The 15620-nt window shown below is 33.0% G+C and overlaps 4 protein-coding genes across 5 annotated transcripts in view; 1 reads left to right on the forward strand and 3 right to left on the reverse strand.

The window, feature by feature from the left end:
- The window catches only part of LOC126772734 (ras-related C3 botulinum toxin substrate 1), a 231044-nt gene extending 228707 nt beyond the window's left edge, over positions 1-2337 (reverse strand). For both annotated transcript variants that reach the window (XR_007669679.1, XM_050493268.1), the window contains exons 1-5: positions 2167-2337; positions 1957-2072; positions 1699-1848; positions 580-662; positions 167-327 (exon numbers count right to left, since the gene is read on the reverse strand). Coding sequence is in view for 1 of the 2 variants with exons in the window: in XM_050493268.1 (XP_050349225.1) it covers positions 167-327; positions 580-662; positions 1699-1848; positions 1957-2072 (510 nt within the window). In the remaining variant the exon portion in view is untranslated. The remainder of the gene's footprint in view (positions 1-166; positions 328-579; positions 663-1698; positions 1849-1956; positions 2073-2166) is intronic.
- Positions 2338-2875: 538 nt separating this feature from the next.
- On the forward strand, positions 2876-7010 carry LOC126772675 (testin). Its single transcript, XM_050493124.1, has 6 exons — positions 2876-3026; positions 3112-3241; positions 3429-3581; positions 3726-3805; positions 4639-4797; positions 4920-7010. Exons 2-6 carry the CDS (start codon positions 3112-3114, stop codon positions 6522-6524), a joined length of 2127 nt encoding a protein of 708 aa, XP_050349081.1. The 5' UTR covers positions 2876-3026; the 3' UTR covers positions 6525-7010.
- Positions 7011-10658: 3648 nt separating this feature from the next.
- Positions 10659-11366, reverse strand: LOC126772748 (prefoldin subunit 6). Its single transcript, XM_050493282.1, has one exon. The coding sequence runs from the start codon at positions 11228-11230 to the stop codon at positions 10862-10864; it is 369 nt and encodes a 122-aa protein (XP_050349239.1). The 5' UTR covers positions 11231-11366; the 3' UTR covers positions 10659-10861.
- A 1642-nt stretch (positions 11367-13008) lies between these two features.
- LOC126772969 (uncharacterized protein DDB_G0283697-like) lies at positions 13009-15186 on the reverse strand. The gene is made up of 3 exons (XM_050493573.1): positions 15049-15186; positions 13313-14898; positions 13009-13180 (listed from the first exon to the last, which is right to left on the reverse strand). Exons 1-3 carry the CDS (start codon positions 15184-15186, stop codon positions 13009-13011), a joined length of 1896 nt encoding a protein of 631 aa, XP_050349530.1.
- Between the last annotated feature and the right edge of the window lie 434 nt (positions 15187-15620).

Raw genomic sequence — 15620 nt, forward strand, 5'->3', positions numbered from 1 at the left:
ACTGAGCAGGGCATATTATAGTGCACAAGACACGAGCAAGCACAGGTGCACTCTCAATTTCGTCACTCTCATAATCTCAAGAAAGAGTTTGAGACGAGTTAAATAAATTTACGAAAAGTAAAAATAAGTATTATTAAAAGTGTACCAAATAAAATTAATCTCTTACCTGCTTAAGACCACGCTGTGTCAGGGCAGAACATTCCATATACTTGACAGCTCTTATTTTATTAGCGAGTTTTTGACCCTGTTCTCGCTTTAAAGGAGACATGCCTTGTTCTGAGAGGAGACTTAATGTCTCACGGTCATCTCTTAAATCAATTTTTGTGCCTAAAAATACAACAAGATAATACGTGGTATACAGATAATAAAAATATGTTTTTATAAAATAAATATAAAAATCCTGTTAAAAATATAGCCTTCTGTTGCAGGTTGTTTTGCTTTGGAAAACTAACAAACAAATTTTCCACCTCAACTCTGTCTTTCTTTGTTGATAAATACATGGGGAAAATTGCAAACAAACTATTCATAATAACTAAAAATAACTATAGTAAATATAATATAAATTTTAATATATCTTACCAACTAGTATAATAGGAGCATCAGGGCAATGATGTTTTATTTCAGGATACCACTTTGAAGTTACATTCTCATATGATGAGGGACTGAAAAATCCAACACAGATATATTAAGTATTTTCTGGCTCTTTTTTTGTACTATTTAATATATCTTTGTAAAACTTATAGTTCTTATAAAGACATCTTGCTTACAAGATTCTTGTGAATATAAATCATTTACTTCTATTAATACTATCTAAATTGATGTAAAGCCTCTAAATATTTACAAAGAGATTAATACAATTTATACTAAGCTAAGATTGCCTAGTACTTAGAATGCATGAATCTTAACAGATGATTGTGGGTTTAAGCCCAACCAAGCACCACTGAATTTTCATGTGCTTAATTTGTATATAATTCATCTCATACTAAACATTGAAGGAAAATATTATAAGGAAACCGGCATTTGTCTAATTTCACTGAAATTCTACCACTTATGTATTTCACCAATCCGCATTGGAGCAGCATGGTGGAATAAGCTTCAAGCCTTCTCCTCAAAAAAGGACAGGAGGCCTTACCCCAGCAGTGGGACATTCTCAGGCTGTTACTACTATACTAATCTAATTTTAATACTATACTAATCTTAATAATATAAACTATCAGGACATAAAGATGTATTACTAATAATATTTAAAAAATCAATAATTAACTAGAGTTGAGTTGTTGATTGATAAATGCTGGCTATGTACTAAGTTTTTTGATGAACTACATTTGTGCTCAGAATAAATTTCATACTTTGGGTTTTAAAAAGCATTTTAAGTAATTGTTATGATATTTTATGATTTATAAAATATATTTTTACTATTTATAAAACATCTAACCCTGATTAGGTTAGGTCAGTTATTTAAGGATTGTAACATATAAGGGCTATACTTTATATTTATTTTGAAATAAATTATTTTTAAACATACAACCTATAGAATAAAGAAAAAAATCTTTGTATTATCTTATTGGATTTTCAGTGACTGATAAATAACCGTGCCGTAAATCATAGTACAAAGTTTTTATTTGTAAATAGAAATTTTACTATATTTGAAATATACATTTACTGTGTATTGCATAAAAAAATTATTATTCACAATACCTTGTCACGCTAAAACATATCAGGAAGACATCTGTTTGTGGATAACTTAACGGTCTCAGTCTGTCGTAATCTTCTTGTCCTGCTGTGTCCCAAAGTCCTAAAGACACTGCCACTCCATCCACCACCATTGGTGCAGAATAATTATCAAACCTATAAAATTAACAAATGACTAGTTTATATTACCAAAAATGTGACTATTGAAAAAGAAAATAATATAGTTTATAGACTTTAAAAATAAATACTAATACGCCTACTCACACTGTTGGAACATATTCTCCTGGAAAACTGTCTGTTGTATATGATATTAACATACAAGTTTTTCCGACAGTTCCGTCACCCACAACTACACATTTAATCGGTCTTCCTGACGACATCTAAAAGAAGGTAGTGTACATATTGATAAATAAAGACAAGCGTATGACTCACGAAAAAACCATTATTGACTCCCGAACACACTTAATATATTACCTTTTTTTACAGATATTGTATTAAGTTATTACTTATTTAAGCACTTTATACGTGCTTTTACAAATATGTTTACTTTTATTTATAGAATCCCGGACATAAATACCAAAATCAGATCGTAAAACTGAAAAAACGCATTGAAAGATGGGTGTTACATTGCCAGATTTTAAAATTATTGAATGTAAATGAAAGTGCTTAGTTTAATCCAGTAGGTACGTTTTCAACGTAAATTATGATGTGATAACTGTTAAGTGTACAGTAATAATAGATTTTAGTCGTATGTTAGTTGTTTAATTTTTAACATAATCAAACAATGTTGTTAACAATCGGTACAATTGATACCATATATCGGTATCGGAAACAAAATTAAAACTATATAAGGTTTATAATCGATCAAATAATTATGAGATATAATTCTTATTCAGTTATTATCAATATAAATTTAGAATATCAATCAATTTTCTTTTCATAGGATTAAATTAATAATAGAATCTAAATATTGGCAATATGCAGCCGTAAGAATACTAATTTAATATAAAAGACACTACACTAGTCATAATAATATTAATTACAATTATATTATTTACTTTATTGTTATAGCTAGTAACATTAAAGATTAAAGTTTTAGTTTATTTTTTGAGCAGCATTAGTCATCAAAGCAAATTAACAATAAAATAAACTGTCAAATTGACAGTACACTTATGTTATTCTTTTGAAGTAGACGATTTTGATAATTATTTAATTATTTTGTGTTAATTTACTACAATTTTTGTTAAGATAGGCATCATTTGTCTTTGTTAAGTTGATTTTTTAGCTTAGTTGGTATTATAACCATTATAACGATTATTATATAAACCAAAACCGTGAGTCCTATTCTTTGTTATGATACATCAATTTGCATGTCTTCATATATTTTTCAACTGTTAAACTTATGTTTTATACCTTTAGATGGCTGATTCGTGCGTGGAGACGCCGGAGGCACCGGCCTGGTTGTCAAAGTTAGAAAGTCAGAGGGAAAAATTGAGTAAAGCTCGTCTCGGTCACGACAGCGGCGCCGGCGCGCCCTGTAATTCATGTGGTGGGTTATCATTGTGCTGATTGAAGTCGATGTCATTAATGTCGATGCTATTAATTTATAATTTGTGTTGATTGATTTATTTGTTCTTAACAACATCATACATTTCTTTCTGTTAAGATATATAATATAGACAAAAAATGTTTTTTTTTTAAATATAAATAATTAACATGACTGCTTAATTTCACAGGTTCAGGTTGTCCTGGCTTGGATTTACATTTCTGGCGTAAGGTTTGTAGAGCCTGTCACTGCAGTAAGGATGTGCATGATGTCCAAGATGATGATTTGTCAGGATGGGCTCAGTTTGAGCTACTCGGCACTGCTAAGCCGAAAAAAGCTACATGTAAGTTTTTTAAAATAGATTTGGGTTGAATATGATTTCTCTTGTATTTTTAATCTGTTATATTTAACTGAGATTTAGTAAACAATTGGTAACAATTTTTGTTCTTTCAAGATATATTTTTTATTTTATTTTTTATGATTACAGTGCCCCTTATTAAAATCCGAGGTGTAACAGATAAGCCAGTGAAACTCGATTGGGTACCACCAAATGCCTCAACAGAATTGGTTAGTATTATTCATATTATTGAGAATGAATTATGTCATAGGACTGTTATACTATCAATATAAGATAAGGATGATAAGGATATGATAAGAAGCAATAAATTAGATATTGCTGTTATTTGTTACATAAATATTACTGTTTAGCATTCACAATAAACTACTTAAATGCCTTTTATAAACTGACATATAAAATACATAAAATAAAGTTCTTAACTTATCTGACTTTACTTATAATGACTTAGCTCAATGTCTAACCATTGAATCAAATTGTTTGTATAGTCATTGGACTATACAGACAATTTGATGAAATTCTAAGCTTAATTAGTCAATACAATTTAGTCACGAGGAAATTCCTTTAGTAAAAACTAATTTTCAAATTATTATTATTTTTTTTTTAAATATAATATAGGTTTGCAGTTGAGCATATGGGCCACCTGATGGTAAGTGGTCACCAATGCCCATAGACTTTGGCATTGTAAGAAATGTCAACCATAGCTTACATCGCCAATGCGCCACCAACCTTGGGAACTAAGATGTTATGTTCCTTGTGCCTGTAATTACACTCACCCTTCAAACCAGAACACAACAATAACAAGTACTGCTATTTAGGGGTAGAATATCTGATGAGTGGGTGGTACCTACCCAGATGGGATTGACAAAGCCCTACCACCAAATATAAGTAGTAACATTTTAAAGGCAGGCAATGTTTGCTTCGGAACTCAATAAAAATATTATATAATTTAATTAGCATCTATGGTCTTCATTATCATGCTTAGGTAAATTAAAAGTGGTGGAAAAAGGTGCTGCCTCATATTATTACATCTCTTTTGTTTCAGGTATCAGAATATATGTCATGCCTTGGTCCACTGGCTCCAGTTTCGGGTTCAGAAGCAGCCAAAAAACGTCGCGCACAACTTCGCACACAGTTGCCACCACATGATGTAGCCCCTGCTGCAAGACATCATGCTTCTGATCAAGAGAAATCAGAGCATACGGTATGTTTACAAAATAAAACAAGATCATAGATTTTTTTTTATATTTTACAGAAATATTTAACAATTGGAAAATTAAAGTTCTAATAGTAAATCAACTAAATCTAATATTATTATTTTTGCAGGAATATATCACTCGAATAAAAGACCATGTGGTTGGCATGGGTAATGTAGTAAGAGTTGGTCCTCTTCAAAATGGTGAAGTATACTCTGTTGAAAGCAGCAAATCTCATACTGCCACAAACAACACAAAATCTTATGCACTGCCATTGAAGATATCAAACATATCAAGAGGAGTTAAGTACAATATAGTGCCTAAAAATGCTTCTGATAAGAAACTTATGCTGGATTCACAAGGTAACATTGTCAGTAATGCTGCCAATTTGCCAGATTATAAATCTAGTGCCATACTAAGCAGAATTGTAAAAGATAAACTTCATGTAATGAGAATAGAATCTGACAGGATAAAAAGTGCCGTTGAACATGGTCCTGTTTATGATAAATTGTTTAAGAACTTAAATGACTTAAGTTTGCCAATTTCTAATGATGTTTATCTTCAGCCAATAAAGCTTTTCCGTGATGAGTACAATAAAAACACACAATTTAAGGAAGAGGTAAATGAATTTGCAAATAAAGCATTAGGTGCTCAGGTAATGCCTGATTTATGGTCTGTAAGTAACAATAATATTATGGGCACAGCAAAGTTACTAGATGGCAGAATTCAAAAAGGGACTATTTTTGCCCCAAATGGCGAAATATGGAGTTGGAAACATGAACCAACTACACCAGAACATAGTGGCACTATTTGTTCCACAAAAATAAATCCTCAGTATTCTACCACCACAAAACCAATGAATCAAGTGGAGCCACAACAAACAGCTCCTTTGAGAGAATATCGGAGGAATCATTCTGAAGAAGATCTTCCCCCTCCACCTTTGCCAAATTACAATACATATCCTGGTGGTATGTCTGTACCCCAACAAATTAACGATTGGAATAGTCCTACTGATAATATTCAACTTGATCATAGTGGAAATCCAGTACAGATTAGCAGCTATGCAGAGCAATTAAATCCAATACTTACTCAATTTGCTGATATATCTCTAAATCCTGAGGAAATTGAGTTTAATAGGAAATTATACAATGAAGGTGTGCCATGTCAACGTTGTGAGAAACCTATGTTTGCTGGAGAAGTTGCTGTAAAAGCTGAGAGAGCTGGACAAGAGGCAATCTGGCATCCACAATGTTTCACATGTTGCAAGTGTGGAGAGCTTTTGGCTGATCTTGTATATTTCTATTATAAAGGAGAAATATATTGTGCCAGAGATTTGGCTAATGTTTTAGAAATACCTCGTTGTGCTGGTTGTGATGAATTAATATTTACAAGACCATATACGGCAGCTGAAGGGAGAGCATTTCACGTGCAACATTTTTGTTGCTATCATTGTGATGCACCACTTGGAGGGAAAAAATATGTACCAGATGATAAAACTGGACTACCTGTGTGCTTATCCTGTTATGATCAATTTTATGCTGAACGCTGCAGGGCATGTGGTGGTGTGATAGGTCCTGAACAGCAAGGTGTATCATGGAGCAATATGCACTGGCATGCAGAATGTTTCATCTGTTCAGGTCGTATGTGTGGTAAAAGTTTACTTAGTGGCAGATTTGTTGTTAAACAAGAAATGCCTTTTTGTAGTGTACCTTGTGTACAAAGTAAAATAAAATAAAAATTTAAAAATGAAAATGACAAATATATCAAATAATTTATATTTTGTAATCATATACATATATGTTATTAAGACAAATTAGTATTTTTATAACAATTTATAATGTTTAGATATAGGAGTTATAGATGTTATATACACCATAAGTATTTTTAAATTTCTTTTAGATAACAAAATGTGTCAAATGATGATAATTATTGATTAATTAATTGAGAAGACTTATGATCATTGGCATTTACAAATGACTGATAAAGTTATTGAGATGATCATTCCTAATTGTGGGGCCAATATTGACATTTTTATTTTTAATATTGATATTTAAATTATAGTCCTATATCTTTATTGTCACTGAAAGAAATATTTAGTCAAAAGCTACACAATGTTGTGTGCATATTTACATTTTATTATATAATAATGTTTGATAAACTTTTGTTTAAGAAACTAAAGCAGATTGTGCCATTAATGTTAAGAATTTATAAATGTTTGACAAAGACAAAACAAAAATGATTATGAATTAATATATATTTTAAATGTAATTTGTTTTTTTTTTTATCTCAAATGCAATTTTATTATTTAAGAACTTCTCTCAACTGGTGTTACCCGCGCATGGGGCACACGGGGCACCTCGCTGGGTAGGGACAGATGCATTATTTCGAAGATTTCTCCATGATTTTGTATATATATTTATTATATTTGCCGGGAGGGCAAATGACTACTCCACCTGATGTTAAGTGGTAGTAGAGTCCAAGCGCGACGACGGCCAGTACAGTCGGGAAGAATGTTCTGCAGTAGCCGCCCCCGCCTTGCCGGCCCCGAAGATGCCTCTTCACGCCTCGTTTGAAGGAACCCGGGAAGGAACACGTGAGCTGGTAAGGAATTCCATTTTTTGGCAGTATGTCATGTGTATGAATGAGAGTTGCATTTTTTGTGCGCGATAGAATTGATGTCACAGTTAGGCGGTGACATCGAGAGCCAGCACGCGTAGACTTATGAGGGAAGGGGGAAGCAGGAATCAGAGAGAATAATTCCTTAGAGCACTCGCCGTGATACAGTCGATAGAAAGCGCTCAGCGCTGCTATCTCTCGACGCAATTGTAAAGGCTCGAGTAGCTGCAACCGATCCAAGGCCTCTAGTAGGTACTTAGCGGAGCCATCCCAAAGGTGCGAGCAATATTCAACGCAAGACCGTACCTGTGTCTTGTACAACAGGTACAGTTGTTGTGGCGTGAAAAAACGCCGCACTTTATTCAGAACTCCCGAGTTTCCGTGAAGCTGTTTTTATAACAGCCTCGACGTAATCCCTTGAACTAAGGTCGCAGCGAACCTCCATCCCCAGCATGGCGATTTTGCTTTGTATCATCCCCAGCTTTTTTTCTTGGCATTAAACTCAACAAGATTATCAGAGCCCCATTTTGCAATGAGCTCTGACGTCCTATCGAGTTCAATGACAAGATCCTCCCGCCTCTCCACAATTTCCGCTCGCCCAGCCACTGCGCGTCCTTGGTATCCACCATACATTGTCCTATCGTCGGCATGGCAATGTATGTTCCCAAGAGAGAGCATATCATTGATTCATGCAAAAGAAAGAGTAAGGGAGATAGCACAGATCCCTGGGGGACCCAGCCTTCACTAAATAGAATTGTGAAGCGCAACGAACTAAAACACGAAGGCTGCGCTTGTGTGGGAAGGTGGCAATCCAGGTGCAAAGCTGAGCAGGCAGACCATATACCGGCAGCTTGGAGAAAAGACTTCTGTGCCAGACCCTGTCGAAAGCCTTGGATATATCGAGGCTGACAGACAACGATTCCCCATGCTTGTCGATAGCTTCACCCCAGAGGTGTGTTACGTACGCTAGAAGATCACCTGTGGACAGTTTTGGTCGAAACCCGTACTGACGATCATTAATAAGACAGTGATCTTCTAGGTAATAGATCAGTTGGTTGTTTAGTATCCGTTCCATCACCTTACAAAGCACTGAGCTATTGGCCGATAATTTGCCGGGTCAGACCGATCCCTTTTTTGGGAACCGCTTGCACATTAGCTCTTCTCCAAGCCTCCGGCACACATCCCGAAGAGAGAGAAAGTTGGAACAGGCGCGTTAACACTCGGCGCGAGACAGCTTCGCCGCGCACTTGTTCAGCACTATGGCTGGTAATTCATCGGGACCGCTAGCTTTCCGTACATCAAGTGATTGCAGCTCTGCACGCACTCACGTTGCCTGATTTTGATGTCAGGCATCGTGTGGCCCCATGAAGGTATTGTTGATGGCAGCGCACTACAATTATAGATCACGGAGTTATCGGCACAGAGTTTAGCCAGAAGATCGCCTTTTTCTGTGAGCTAGCGATCTGTCCGGATTTCTGAGCGGTGGCAGCGAAGGTTGGCAGAAATTGTTTAGCACAGACATGGTCAGACGCCAGAAGCTACAGGAGTCCCTAGGATGCGAAACAAGGTCATGACCGATCTGTACAATGCACTGTACATCCGCTCTCGTGTATGCCTGCCTACAGGACTTGGAGTTTTTTTTGTTGTTTGCTTTCAGTGAGTCAATGTTAGATGCCTCGCTAATGCAACCGTGGATCCAAGCGCGATATGCCGCCTGCTTAGATGATACAGCATCGGCACATTCACGAGTGAACCAACGGTTACGCGTACCCTTACTGATGAGATCTGAGCTAGGAATGTAGTATTCCATTCCCAACATGATCTCATCAGCAACAGCAGTGGCACTAGCTGTCGGGTCATTCCCACTGAAGCAACGTTCCTTCCAAGGGACTGACGAATAGTAATCGCGCATACCGTCTCAATCTGTCGACTTATAGTGCCAAACGCGACGTTTGCATACCGCTGGTGGCAGCAGCTTGGCCTATGGCACTTTGGTAGATATAAGGCTGTGATCCGAAGAACCAAGTGGAGCTTGAACAACAACCTGATATTCCACCGGGTGAGAAGTCGGCAGGTCTAGTAGAGAAGGCGCTTGTCCATCAATATCTGGGATCCTGGTGGGCTGATTAACTAGTTGGGTCAAGTCATGTGTGAGAGCAAAAGCATGAGCGGTCCTTCCAGCATGGTCAGTTTTGAGGGATTTCAACCATGATTCATGGTGAGCATTAACATCACCTAAAAACATCAATTCCGCGTTAGGAAATTGCTCTTGCGCAGCATCTGCCACTCGACTAAGATGGTCAAATAATCGGCTTGTCTCCAAGTCCATTGTGGGATCTATAGAGGCACATGTAGACTCGACTCTGACGAACCAGGTCCACATGTACCACCAACATGGAGAAGGAGGGGTCCTCCAAGCAGCGTAGGCCCTGACGAACAAGCATACCCCGGCTTTCGCTTAGTAGGATTCTTCAAGCATGTAGCCGGGATAGTTAAGGTAGGTATCGGCAGGGCGGAGTATATATATATATATTTGAATTCTTCATAAAACTCCCTACAGATTAATATGTAAATAAGTTTTTTACATACATGGTGATGACATTGGAAATTAAGTGAAAAGTGCAATAATTTTGCTTGGATTGCTGGCCTATTCTTTCCTATACACATTGAAATAGGTGTGAGTAAGATAATATATTATTGTTGTTATTTCTGTGTAACAAGACATAAGACAATCATCTCAGATTGGGATGCTTGCTAGTTGAGGGGATATAAAAAAAAATAGATGAATCTATTGTTCTTGTCAAGTTAATAACTTAAAACTAAAACAAACTTGCTACTATTTCATGTACTTAATGTATCATGAAATATGAATGTCCAGTATAGATGTAGATAGTTTGATAGATATAGACAAGTTTCAAAACAATTAATGAAATTAAAACAATTTGTTATTATTTAATACTCAAATGGTAATATATACATAATATATATTTTATAAAAACCTATTTTGTCATTGATTGTTACAAATGAACATTCTGATTAAAATTAAATAGCTTGATTTAACTTTGATTAACCATTCAGAAACTGTACATTATTTAAGTACTTAACTGCTTAAGTTAATATATTTTGATAATTAAATAAAGATTATAAAGTTATAAAATATCATTTAGTAAGTAAAAATAATATTTTTCTAGGAATTTCTTTTTTTCTTTGCTTAATTTACACTTATAGTAAATATTAGTAAAACTACTTTAAAATGTTTTGAGATAATTATTATTAAAATAAATAAAGAAGAGTCTTCACACAGTTACTAGTTATATTCCTAACATTACAAGTTTCATCAGACAACATTTTAATTAAACTGGTGTTTCTTAGTAAGTTATTAGAAAGAAAAATAAAAAAAACTGGAAATTAGCAAAAAATGTTACCACAATTAATTTTTATACTAAAGAATATTATTTAGGCAGCAATTTTCAGATTATCCAGGTTACTCTTCAATTTATTTAAGTTCTCATGCACAGCTTCTTGTTTATTTTCTAAAGCTGAAATATTTCCATCCGATCTTTTTATTTCTTTACTAATATACTCTAATCGTTTGGCCACATTTTGTTTTGCTTCTTCTAAATCTTGCTTAACTAATACCGGTCCAATGAGTTTGTAAACTTCAGCATCCTTTTTCAATAATAAAAGTTCTTCTTTTACAGCTTTATTTTCGTTCAATTGGCTGTCCAATTGCTGTTTCTGGGCTACTGCCTTGTGGTATTCTTTTTTTAAATTATTAAAAACTTCGAATTCTTTCTGCCATTTCTTTTGTACTTCTTCGGCCATTGTGAGATGAAATTTATGTTTTTTGTCAAATTTAATGTGTTTGAAAAGAAAATATTTAGTTAAAGGACTAAAACTTCTTGAAGAAAGTACCAACTACCAATTAAAAAAGGAAATAGGTTAGGTTAGCAAACTGACATTGACAAATTATAACATGACTGACAAGTGACAGTGACAATAATAATTGACAACAACAGACAATTAATATTTTTTAACAGAAAGTTTAATCGAAAATCTTATATATACAACACTCGATTACGTTGTTTTTTAACACTAGTGACTGGACTCTGATTTGCATTGTGTTTCGGATTTGTTTTGTAAAGCATTATAAGGTGCATTGACTAGCCATGGAATTTACTTTTCCTATATTTTATTTGACACTGAAAATCGTGATTCTTTCTTCGAAGCTATTTTAGGATACTATAGTAATTACCTTGCAGAGAACAGGACAGTTGGTTGTTGTTGTAATGTATGACAATAATCTGTTACATTGGTTGGCCAAAACATCAAAACAATATTCAGGCTATTATATTAATAACAATTGAATTTTTTTAAAATACATAATTTTAATGAACAAAAGGTAAATGTTCTTAAAGGCCATAAACAAAATTGTAAAATGATATGCTAATCTATGGTTGTATTTGATAAATAATTTTTTATACTCTTTTGTTTTAGTTTGTGTTTTCCTATACCTAAAAACCACATCATTTAACTGTAATAATTCACAACTGTTCGCTATTTTAAAGCGCCTTGTTCTTAAATAGCAAAATCATTATCTATAAACTTATTGCCAGCGATCTCAATTTTAATTTTTATAGAATAGTTAGGCGGACGAACAAATGGGCCGAACAATGGACGAACAATGGATTTTAAGTGTTCACCAATGCCTATAGACATAGGCATTGTAAGACATGTTAACCATCGCTTACATCGCCAATGCACCACCAACTTTGGGAATTTTAATTTGTAATTACACTGGCTCACATAAACTTTAAACCGGAGCACAATAATACCAAGCACTATTGTTTTGCGGTAGAATATGTAATGAGTTGGTGGTACTTCAGACAAACCTGCGCAAAGCTCTACCATCTGTAAAGTAACATTTTATTTTTAAATAATATTGCATAATTTTTAAAATGTTCCGCATATAAAGGGTTCTGAATTGTGTCCTTTTAAATGAGATAAGTACGATTACAATAAAACAATTAAATTTTATCAGTCTAAAAATTTTATTCAGTTGATTAACTTTGTACAATAACATGTACAACCTAAATTAAACATATTTTGTATAATATAATATTATTCAATTTACTTATTTTCTAAAAAATCATAGCTTATATTTTAACGTGATGATAATGATAAAAATATTGTGCAAACAGGCAATGCGAATTGTGTTCCTATGTTTTACAGACTTGTCCTGACAGAACTGCTCTACTGGAAACGACGATTCTTTTGAGGCATAGTCTTAAGATATAGAAATTAGTTTTGTCTTTAGTTTACTTACGTTCAAGTTTTTTTTATTTTCAAAATAAAAAAATTCTGGTTAATTTATATACATATAGCTAAGTTTCTCTTGAATTCATGCAATAATTTACGTGCAAAGCTGACCTATTATATATTTAAAAATGTATTTTTGTCAATGTTTCTTTCGATGCTAATAATCACGATAATTTACCTTTTCATAAAAGATTTAATGACTGTTTAATAAATACTTATTTATACAGGACACACTACCGTTTAAGTGTATTATGTAATGATATACATAAATATATTAAATATTTTTATAAATTCTCTCCATATTCTAATGTCCATAAATATCCAGCTTTTGGATCACCACTTTTCTCGGCTTCTTTTTGGATATTATTAGCCTTTTTCAAAACGTTTTGAATTTTTTCAAACAATTTAGGATTATTTTGTTTCGGTGGTAGTTCTTGTAGTTTTTCTGATCTTTGTCTAAAAGATTTGCTTTTACCAAAGCGCTCTCGTACAAATTTATCATAAAGGTCTTCTTCATTACTTTTGTCATCTTCTTCATCATAATTATTTATATTTTTTAATTTTTCATTAGATTTATAATAATATGGCTTGTAAAAATCGTCGCGATTATTTTTTTTGTCATTATCATTATTAGCTTTGTCAGATTCTTCTTCTGTTTGTTCGTCGCTATCATCGTAATAAAAATAGTTTTTTTTATCTTTTTCCTTATTATTGTCGTAAGCGGGTTCTTCTTTTGCATATGATAAAATATCATCTGGTAATTTTATTTCAGGTAGTTTGACAGTTACGTCACTAAATTTTATATTTAAATTTTCATCGAAATCGACATTTTTAGGAGAAAGGGTATCTAAAGTACCATCAGAGCCATCTTGTTCATTTTGACTAGTATTTGTTTTTTTGAGAGCATGGTTATAATCTAAAGGTATCCTTTCAAATTGTTGTTTAAGATTAATTTTATCTTCTTTGGGATTTTCGATTTCTAGTGAGATGTCCGAATTAATTTTTTTTTCAACGTTATCTCTTAAATTCGCGTTAATAGTATCTTTCGGATTTTCGTCACTTTCTTCATCACTATCTTCGTTATTAAGTTCTATTACTGGTTTAACTTCCCCATCATTAATTTTGACTTGTTTTTCATAATCATTAAAATTGTCGTTAAGTTGATTACTTTTATTTTCATCTGTAGGAGTCAAGTGTTCTTTCGATTTGCTGGGTTTATTTTGGGTATTTGCTATAATATGCTCATTATGATTATGTTTATTAAAATCTTTAGCTTTTCTAACTTGATCATTAACTTCAATGCTTTCGTGACTAAAATCAACCAAATCATCTTCTCGAGAGCTTAAATTTTCTTTTAGGGGTGAATCGCTTACATAATCCTTGTCCGATGAATATTGGTTTTTATCTTCTACTGAATCTTCGCTTGATTTTGTCTCAATTGGAAGAAGTTCCTTGTCGGCTGAGCTTTTTCTTTCTTCACTGAATTTGTTTTCTCTGCTATTGTATTCGTTTTCTGTGCTTAAATCTTCGTCCTTATGGTGTACATCAATTGTTGGTCTTGTTGAATATTGTTCATCGTTTTCCTTACTCTCTATTGATTCCTCTTCAGTATTTTGAGGTATATCCCTATATTTATCATAATGTTCCTCATTAACAGCGTTTCTTTCATTATCTCTGTCATGTTTTCTTTCTACAACTTCATCTTCATCCCTTTTATAATTAACGTTTGATTTTTTTGGTAAATTTTTTTCTATACTCTCCTCACTTTCCTTGGATTGTTGCCTTCGACTCAATTCTTTTTCAGTGTTTTCTGGTATATCACTATATTTATCAGAATCTGGATAAAGAATATTTTCTTCACTATCTTTAACATGTTGCGTTTTAATAACTTTATCTGTATCATTTTCAATATAATCCTTTCGGTATGGATTTTTTTTATCACCAATTTGTTCATCTTGGTCACTCTTGTTATTTTCTGTCTCAATGTTTTTGAGTATAGGTGAGTATTCAATATTTTCGATGTCTTGATTATATTTTTGATTATTTTCTACCACATTTGTAGGTTTTAATGTTTTATGCAGTGTTTTAATATTAAAATCGGCCAAGTTTGCACTTTTGATGATTCCGTTTGGAGTTAGCGGTAATTCCAAATCTTCTCTTTCTTTATTGTCATGCTTTGTAATTGAATCAAACAATAGTGGAGCATGATGTATGTTTTCACCGTGAACATTACGTTTTTTTCTATTTAAACTGTTTTTAGAATGACCTTTTGTTTTCTCTTTACTTAATATATTATCACCTTTCTTGTATACATATTTTAATACAGTGTCAGTGTCGATCTTGTTTTGATTAGTTATGTCTTTATGCTTTGTTGCATTTGCACAGTCCAAGTTATTGACAGTTTCTTGAAGTATTTTCCCAGCACCTTTTTGAGATATAATATCTAAAGCTAATCCTTGCATATCTTTCTGTTGTAATAAAACACTTACGTTTGTATTTTCTGACTTATTTAATCCATTTTGTTCAGTGCCAGTATTTACTTTTACAAATATATTTTTTTCATTTTGGCCGCTATCATTTGTTTTATTGCAAATATATGCGTCTGTCATCTGGGAAAAAAATCAAGTATAACTTAGTACAAGTACTTATTTTAATTTGTATTATATGTATTTAATTATATATATAAATATACTTTGTAATCTTAGTTTTCCATAGAAAATAACTGTGCTGTGTAAACTCAAAGTGCTTAATTAATGGGTTAAAAAACTAAATAAGGGTGCGTGTAATATTTTTATAAATAAAAAGACAAACATTTAGTTCACATACTTTTATTTACATCGTAACATGTTTTACTATGCAATAATTACAACTAAATACTATTTCTAAATATAAAATA

This window comes from Nymphalis io, chromosome 13, assembly GCF_905147045.1.
Source record: "Nymphalis io chromosome 13, ilAglIoxx1.1, whole genome shotgun sequence".
In the NCBI taxonomy this organism is placed as follows: domain Eukaryota; kingdom Metazoa; phylum Arthropoda; class Insecta; order Lepidoptera; family Nymphalidae; genus Nymphalis; species Nymphalis io.

Coding starts and splice junctions, on each gene's coding strand:
- LOC126772675 (XM_050493124.1), top strand. CDS start 3,112: ATGGCTGATTCGTGCGTGGAGACGCCGGAGGCACCGGCCTGGTTGTCA. Junction 3,582..3,725: donor TAAGCCGAAAAAAGCTACAT/GTAAGTTTTTTA, acceptor TTATGATTACAG/TGCCCCTTATTAAAATCCGA. Junction 3,806..4,638: donor CAAATGCCTCAACAGAATTG/GTTAGTATTATT, acceptor CTTTTGTTTCAG/GTATCAGAATATATGTCATG.
- LOC126772748 (XM_050493282.1), bottom strand. CDS start 11,230: ATGGCCGAAGAAGTACAAAAGAAATGGCAGAAAGAATTCGAAGTTTTT.
- LOC126772969 (XM_050493573.1), bottom strand. CDS start 15,186: ATGCAAGGATTAGCTTTAGATATTATATCTCAAAAAGGTGCTGGGAAA. Junction 14,899..15,048: donor ACAAGATCGACACTGACACT/GTATTAAAATAT, acceptor TCAATTACAAAG/CATGACAATAAAGAAAGAGA. Junction 13,181..13,312: donor AATCGCGACGATTTTTACAA/GCCATATTATTA, acceptor CAAATCTTTTAG/ACAAAGATCAGAAAAACTAC.